Consider the following 8353-nt stretch of genomic DNA (forward strand, 5'->3'; position numbering starts at 1 on the left):
GTGGTCCTTGAGAACATCTGCTGGGAAGGAGGGTGGGTGGAGCCCCTCCTTTCCCTCTCCTCTTTGGCATTACTATTTTTAACTTATTTTATTATTTCCAAATTTGGCATTACTACTGCTATTATTTCCAAGTATTAGTTACTGTATCAATACTGAGTGCAGTTTCAATTTTTATCAGCACGAATCATACTTATTTACCACAGCCTGAAACACCTCCAGGGATGGGGAGGCCAGAGCATCTCTGGGAACCTGTGCCAGGGTCTCTCCTCCCTCACATGGAAAAATTTCTTCCCAATATTCCACCTAACCCCGTTCTCTGGCAGTGGGAAGCCATCCCCCCTTGTCCTGTCACTTCAGGCCTTTGTCCAACGCTCGTCTCCAGTTCTTGGAGCCTCTTTAGGCCCTGGAAGGGGCTCTAAGGTCTCTCTGAAGCTTTCCCTTCTCCAGGCTGAACAGCCCCAGCTCAGAGACCTCAGAGAAGCCACAGGGAGAGGGTTGATGCCCCGTGGAGACAACGGTGACAAACACAGATGTCACCCTTCTCCTGGAAGGCGGTGGCTGTGCTGAGGAGCACGGGCTGCTCCTCCCCTTGGAGCTGCACCATCTGAGCCTGCTGAGGGAGAGGCCAAAGCCAGGGCAGAGGAAGAATTTCTGAAGGCACAAAACCACCAGCAAGGAAAGCAGTAAAAGCCAGGTTTAATATTAAGCAAACCAATGTGCTATCTCTATTTGTGTGTTTGTGTGTGTTCATGGGCATGTGACAAAAGGACAGCATGGGTAAGGATTAAAAGGAAAATGACTTAAAAGCTTTACAGCACACCAACTTAACTGCACTTCAGTTACACTTTAAGCTTAGCAATTCAGCAGAAGAATATCACTTAGCAGCATTTAACCCTATTTATGCCTCATAGTTCCATGCAGGCCTGCCCCAGTCAGATGTCTCAGGTACTAACACAGCTGAGAGAGCAGCATTTCTGCCACATTTGCCAGAGCAGATGCAGACGTGTGTGCACACAGCCAGCCAGCCAGGCAGAGTGAGTGCAAGGTGCCTGTGAGCAATTGCCCTGGCAGGCAGTGAAATGCTCCCTGCGGATCCCTTTGCATCTCCGCCCTGGGCCAAGGACTGGGCCTGGAGCCCTGGGGGATGGGCCCAGGAGCCGTGGGCATTCGGGGATTAGCCCAGGGCAGCAGCTGGGAGAGATCCCAGCTGGGAGAGGCCCCAGTGCCAGGGAGCTTCTGCTCAGCGCTGCTGGGCCCAGCAGAGCTCCAAGGCTCTCCTTTGGGGCCGCTGCTCACAGGGCCCCAAGGCATGGGCGCCACTCACAGCAATGGTTCAGCCTGGCCACACTTGGGGCCGGCAGCTTCCTGGGACAGTGGCAGAGCAGGGATGTTGTGGCATCCAGGGCAGTACAAGAATTTCCAAGGCAGTTGATGAAAGCCCAGGAGGTGGTTGGAGAGCAGCAGTTGCTGGGAGCAGAGGGTGTTTCTGATCAGCGCCACAGGAGCTGAGCCCAGGGGCTGCTCCTCAAGGCTGAGGCCTCCCAAGCACGGATCAGAGCCCAGAGAGGGGCCTGGAAAGGGGCTGGGGATGCAGCAGCACAGGGAGGGTGATCCTGTGGGTATTGATTGATCAGGAGACTCAAGGAATCTCTCAGCCACTGTCCCGGGGTCCTTCGGCAGTGCAGTGGAAGAGATCAACGGACTCAGACCCCTGTGTCCACAGAAGGTTCATCTCCACAGTCAGTGTTTTCTTCTGGGTTCCCAAACACCCTGTGGATTGCCTTCCTTAGGGACTGGACGGAGGAGTGCTTCCTGCAGCTCTCCATGGAGCCGTGTCTCCAGCAGCTCCCCATGGAGCAGTCTCTCTTCCAGCTCCCCACCAAGAAGCAGATGAAGGGTTTGATGCTGCTATTGATGCTGGTGAGCAGGAAAACCACCTGGGAGGGCACAACGGTGTAACCAAGCTGCTGCAGTAAATTCCAGAGACTGAGGGGCAGATTGAAGAGTGCAACAAGGAAGATAACTATGTCAAGCATCTTGAGTGGCTGCTGCTGTAAGCCAGTCTTGAGATGAATGAAGAGAATTGTGCTGGAAATGACCATGGGTGCTGCAAATAGGAAGAGGCTGAGGGCGTACATGGAAGCGAGAATCACCCGACATTGCTCCTGCTCGTGTGACTGGCACAGGAATGTCACCGTGGGATTGACAGCGATGACAACAAAGAGGAGGGCCCAGTACAAGACACTCATCACCACCCTCAGCAGGTGCTCAGGAAGTTGGAAAAAGTTGGAAACCACAAAAAACCAGGCAGAGGATGGACCTGCACCTCTCAATGCTGATGAATGTCAGCCGGTACAGCCCTATATTGTAGGTGAACAGTGACAGCTGGAAAAGCAGGCTCATATACATTGAGGGCATTATAGCCGAGCAGGAAACCTCCTCCACAAGGAATACCAGGGTGGAGGGCAACATGAAGATGAGGAAGTCAGTGATGGCCTGATAGAATATGAAGTCAGTGATGGCATTAATGTGCAGGAGCCAGAGGAACAGCCCGTTCCCAGCCAGCCCACAGAGGCCAACATGCAGCATCACAATGTGCATGGCCATGCTGGAGACATTGATCTCACACTGACCAGGTGCGTAAATTGGTGAGATGAAAACACAGGACATGGTGCTCACCTCCATGGATGGACGCTGGGCAGGCAGTGGGGTGTGGCTCCTGGCTGTGGTCAGAGTGGATGGGCAGTCAGTGCTTGGAGAATCCAGGGATGGACCATGTGGCCCCTCAGTAACTCAGTAACTGCAGTAGGAAGGATTCAGTGGGGAGGAGTGAGATGTGCAGGGGAGGAGGGTGGTGGGAACTGAGGGGTAGGAGGGTTGGGTGGGTGTTCAGGGGATTGATAAATTAGAGAGAATTAACATTTTCTTCTCCCCTGAATTGCTCCAAAACGAACTGGTCAGAGAGATAAATGAATTTCAAGATGTGGACCTAGGATGATAAATACTGCTGGAGCCAGTGCAGAAACAGATAAGGAGGTCCACTGCGGTTTTGGGGTAAGTTTTGTTAGAAGAAGCAGGAGCACATGGCCAAAGGAAAAGTTAGAGGCAAGGTCACCTTTAACATCTCAGCACTCAGTGAATGCAACCATCAGAGAGCCCTCTGAATGAAGCCCAGGACATGAAAGGCTGTTCAGCAGGAAGTGGATGCCTGGAAATGAGTACTAGGAAATTGGTGCTTATGTACTAGATAAGAAAAAATTTTATTCTCTCTGTATGGGTATAATAGATAAAAACACTGTTGTAAAGTCTCACAACACACAAAGACAGTAGAGATCCTACTGCATGTCCTGCTTCCTAATGTTTCCTTTGCTAGCACCATTGGTTGGTGTTAGGAACTTTATTCTGTCTGATTCTGGTATCACACCTCATCCATCCCATCCCATGCCATCCCATCCCATGCCATCCCATGCCATCCCATCCCATGCCATCCCATCCCATGCCATCCCATCCCATGCCATCCCATCCCATCCCATCCCATCCCATCCCATCCCATCCCATCCCATCCCATCCCATGCCATCCCATGCCATCCCATGCCATGCCATCCCATGCCATCCCATCCCATCCCATCCCATCCCATCCCATCCCATCCCATGCCATCCCATGCCATGCCATGCCATCCCATCCCATCCCATCTCATCCCATCCCATCCCATCTCATGCCATCCCGATGGGTTCCCAGTCCCTGGCCTCTCCCTGGCTGCACTGTGGCCTGTTGGGCTCTGCTGCTCTCCAGTGGCAGATTTGGGATTGGTGGCACCCAGAGCCCTCCTGCCCCCTCCAGCCCCTGTCTGCCTGATGCCTTGGGCTGGCTCCCTGGAACAGAGGCCAGACCAGGTGAAGAGAATAAAAGGAGGCATTGATGAAAGGCCTTCAAAAGGTTCACCTTGGGCTCTCCAAGCCTCTGAGAGGGGCTGCACCCAAAATGGACAATGGCCATGAGTTTTTCAGACATATACATTGGTCCATTTACAAATCAGGGGTTAATCCTCCAATTACAGCTTCAGGTAATGAAGTAATTTCTTGCCCTCCAGTTTGCCCTCCCTAATTCATTTTGTCTGTACTTTTCTGGGCCTGAGGCAGTAGAGTGTCCTTGAATTTCAGGCCCAGAGGGATTGTTTTGTCTGACCAAAATGTGCAGACAGTTAACTAACACTTTCCATGGAGTTTACAGTAAGGCATTAATGCAGTACAGGATATGAAAAACAGAAAGGCAAAAATCCTAAGGCATCATGCCCCATCTGACATTCTCTAGAAATTCTCCCCAGGCTGCCTTCCCCTCCAGACAGCCCCGCTCCTCTCCTGCCCCACTCAGGAGCCCCAGCAGTGTTTCTGCTCCTCCTGGCAATTCCATGCTTCTCCAGCCCAATGAACAGCAGTGGAGCCATCCCTGTAGTGCCTCTTGTTTGTGTGCAAAGGAGGTTGGGGGGCTGGAGAGCAGGGATGGAGCTGGGGAGGGGCATCTCCAAGAGAAAGACGGCCCCAAAGCCTTCCGGGGCAGGCTGGGGTGAGCAGCCCGTGGGGAGGGAGTGGAGCCTGAGGCCCGGAGCTGCGAGGGATGGGAAGGACGGGAGGTGGGTGGGCTGCATGGGGAGTGGGATGGGAGGGTGGTGTGGGAGGGGTGGGACATGATGCAGCTGCTGGGAAGATGTGGTGGGAAGGTGTGGGGTGTGGTGTGGCTGGAGAGAAGGTGTCGGGTGTGGTGGGGTTGGTGGCCTCAGGGAAGCCCCAGGGAGGGGGATGTTGCCTCAATGGAGCCCATGGTGACAAACACAGGTGTCACCCTGCTCCTGGAAGGGGGTGGCTGTGCTGAGGATCACGGCCTCCTCCTCTCCTTGCTGCTGCACCACCTGAGCCTGCTGAGGGAGCAGCTGAAGGCAGTGGAGAGGAAGAATTTCTGAAGGCAGAGACACCTTTGCACCTGGCTACAAAATTAAAAATTAAAGATCTCAGGGGAGATCTCTGCTGTGACACTCACAGAGCACTCGGGGTGGGGAATGCTGAGCCCCTGGGCCATCGTCTCCATGCCAGCCCAGCTCTGGGCACTGGGGATGATGGTTGCTGCAGGGAGCTCAAGCCATGGCTGTGTCCACTCTGACACTAAGACATGTTAAGTCTTACAGGAAATTGTGTTAGACTAGTAAGAATTTTGAGTTGAAATTGTGAGCATAGTGGAAATATATTCGCCATAGACGTGTTCAAAGAAACAAGCATTTCCAGGCATTTTTGTACACTATAATATCCAATATTTTTTGATAAATACTCTTTAAAATGCTATCAATTTCTTACATTGGTATTGTTGTTTTATAATTTTTAATTAGTACAATATACTGTCTCTCTTAGAATCATGCATAACCCAGGTTTTATCTAGCTAAAGAACAATTAATCAGATTTGATGTCCTAGTCAGACAATTTCCTTTTCTTAGGTGCCCAAGCCTATGAATTGGCTCCTTTATTGCCATTACAATTTATCTCTTACAATTTATTATCAAGTCCTCTTGTGTGTATAGGTTTCCAAAATCCTAATTATCTCAAGATATAATTCTTATTCTATGACGTCCAATTCTTTTCTAGTTATATGATAACCATTAACAGTACTTTATTGAATTTTGTTCTCCAGCTATTGATTAAGTTCTCTAAGGGATATGGGTCAATAGAGTTTTCTACTGACACTCAGCCAACACAGATCTAAAACCAAACCAGCTAAAATCCACAGTGAAATATGCCTTGACTAATTAAGCATAGTTCATTACAGAAATTTCTAAACAGTCACAGAATTCCTGGCTAACTCCCTCTCTGTCCCCTCCCTCCAGCCACATTCCCGGCTGGCAGCAGCAGCCAGAGGAAGCCAGGAAGCGCTAGCAGAGGGGGCAAAGGCAGCACAGCGTTCACGGTGCTGTTTATTGATATCAGACCTCAGTGGGATGCAGGAACCAGGTGCCAGGGAAAATTATGGGATCACAGCAGTGTTGGGAAGGATTATTTTTGGGGAAAAGTGCTCTAAGACCTGTGAGGAAGAAGCAAATCCATGCTCCAATGTGCTGTGTGCAGAGCATGCCTCACACATGGCCCTTTTCACTGCCTGTGGTCCCTTTTCCTGCAGGAATAAGGGTGGGAGGGTGATCCTAAGTCACTGCCCCATGGTCCTGCATGGGGACACTTCAAGGGTTCAACAGGCTCAGAGCCCCCTGTCCATGGTGGCATCATTACTGGGGGCAGTTCTCCCTTCTGGCTCCTCAAACACCTTCTGGAGGCATTCCCTGAGGGACCCCATGGAGCAGCACCTCCAGCACTTTGTTACTGAGATGTAGATGAAGGGGTTGATGCTGCTGTGCATGCAGGCAAACAGGAGAACAACCCGGGGGGACACAGTGGTGTAGCCGAGCTGCTGCAGGAAATTCCAGAGACTGAGGGGGAGAGTGAGGAGCACAGCCAGGAAGACAATGATGTCAGGCCTCTTGGATTGCTAACCTTGAAGTGAATGAAGAGGATTGTGCTGGAAATGACCGTGGATGGAACAAAGGCGAAGAAGTTGAGGATGTACAGGGAGATGAGAGTCCCGCGGCAGCAGAGCTTGTGTTCCTGTGACTGGCACAGGGAATTCACCGCAGAAATGGCAGCGATGGCAGTGATGGAAAGGGCCCAGAGCACGGCACTGACCACCACCCATGAGAGGCCCTGGGGAAGCTGGCAGAAGAGCCCAGGTGGGCAGAGCATGGACCTGCCCCTCTCGATGCTGATGGCCGTCAGCCGGTACAGCCCTACGCTGTGGAACATCCAGAAGAGGAGGAAAAGGAAGCGTATGGATGCTGGAGACATGATGACAGAGCAGGTGAAATCCTCCACAAGGCAGAGCAGAGTGGAGGGGACCATGAAGATGAGGAAGAGGAAGTTGATGAGGGCCATGTCAAGGATGTAGGCAGTGATGGGTTTCATGGTGTCCCTCTGGATGCAGAACCCGAGGACCCAGAGCACAGCCCCGTTCCCAGCCAGCCCACAGAGGCAGATGAGCTGGGTCACACTGTGGGTGGCCATGCTGGGGACATCTGTCTCACACAGACCTTGCCCTTCAGGATTAGTTGGCAGGGGGGGTCATGATGTTCATCCCCTGGATGGACGCTGGTCAGGCAGTGGGATGTGGCCCCTGGCTGTGGTCAGAGTTATTTTAGAGTCAGTGCTTGGAGAATGCAGGGATGGACCATGTGGCTCCTCAGCAGCTCCCTGCAGTGGGAAGGATTCAGTGGGGAGGAGTGAGATGTGCAGGGGAGGAGGGCAGTGGAAATTGTGGGGTGGGAGAGGGAGGGTGGAGGGTTAGAATATGAAGCAGGGGATGTGGAATGGAAGTGCAGGGCAGTGGATTGATGACCTGGGGAGGGCACTGCAGTCACCAGGAGAGGGTGGCAGGAGCAGAGCAGCTGCTGGAGGAGAGGAAGGTGGGGTAGGGAGGAAGGCAAACATTCCACTGACCTGTTCCCTGTGGGGCAGCAGCAGGCAAAGGGGTCTGTGCAGATCAGCCGTGCTTCCTGTTATCTCTTGCTCTTTTGGAATCCTTATCCCAAAGTGGATCCTCCCAGGTCAGTACCATGCAGAAGAATGTTCCCAGATCACCAGGAGCTCCCCTCTCCTTTCCCTCTCTGTGCCCTGTTCTGTTGTTGCTCCCCAGACTCAGTGGGGTCACAGGGCTATCAGAAGTGTTTTTGCAACATTGGGTACATAAAAGTTCCACAGCCTTAGGGTTACTGATCTTGATTTTTTTTTATTCTTTGCCAAGTGGACTTTGTGAATGGCTGTGCAATTCGTCCTGATAGGAAACAGTATTTCCCAGGAAATTTTCCATTCTCTGACCTCCTTCCATCTTGCTCCCTCCAGCAGCAGAGGGATGCTGGTGGTGCTGATGGCACTGAAATGCCGGCAGTACTGGCAGGTCAGGTGAGGTAGCTGGGTGGTCTCCAGAAGTATTCCCAATCTGGAAATAGCACTCCATAATCATTGCCAAGACATGGCCTGGGCCCAAGGAAGCAGAGCTGAGCTGCTCCCAGTTCTATCCCCACCCCATGCTCCTCTTTGCTTCCTATCCCCACCCTGCTCTCCATCCTCACCCCATCCTATCACATCCCACAGGTTTCCCAGACAGCAGCCACTCCCCCATTCTGAGCATGGCCTGTCAGGCTCTGCTCTCTTCCAGGACTGCTGGGATCCAGACCCCTTCCAGCCCCCTCTGACCCTCTCCTGACTGCTCTGAAACCACCTCCAACACCCCAGATCCTACCGAAGCCCCATTTTCGCTCCCAATACC

General features: G+C 52.3%; 2 protein-coding genes across 2 annotated transcripts; both read right to left on the bottom strand.

The window, feature by feature from the left end:
• Nucleotides 1-1658: 1658 nt before the first annotated feature.
• On the bottom strand, nt 1659-5074 carry LOC141729238 (proto-oncogene Mas-like). Its single transcript, XM_074542139.1, has 4 exons — nt 5036-5074; nt 4830-4928; nt 2305-2628; nt 1659-2267 (listed from the first exon to the last, which is right to left on the bottom strand). The coding sequence occupies exons 1-4, from the start codon at nt 5072-5074 to the stop codon at nt 1704-1706; spliced, it is 1026 nt and encodes a 341-aa protein (XP_074398240.1). The 3' UTR covers nt 1659-1703.
• A 984-nt stretch (nt 5075-6058) lies between these two features.
• Nucleotides 6059-7124, bottom strand: LOC102063628 (mas-related G-protein coupled receptor member H-like). Its single transcript, XM_005497645.3, is given in 2 exon segments — nt 6059-6525; nt 6528-7124. Coding segments are annotated over 2 exon segments (855 nt in total). The 5' UTR covers nt 7093-7124; the 3' UTR covers nt 6059-6235.
• Between the last annotated feature and the right edge of the window lie 1229 nt (nt 7125-8353).

This window comes from Zonotrichia albicollis, chromosome 6 (genome assembly GCF_047830755.1).
Source record: "Zonotrichia albicollis isolate bZonAlb1 chromosome 6, bZonAlb1.hap1, whole genome shotgun sequence".
In the NCBI taxonomy this organism is placed as follows: Eukaryota; Metazoa; Chordata; class Aves; order Passeriformes; family Passerellidae; genus Zonotrichia; species Zonotrichia albicollis.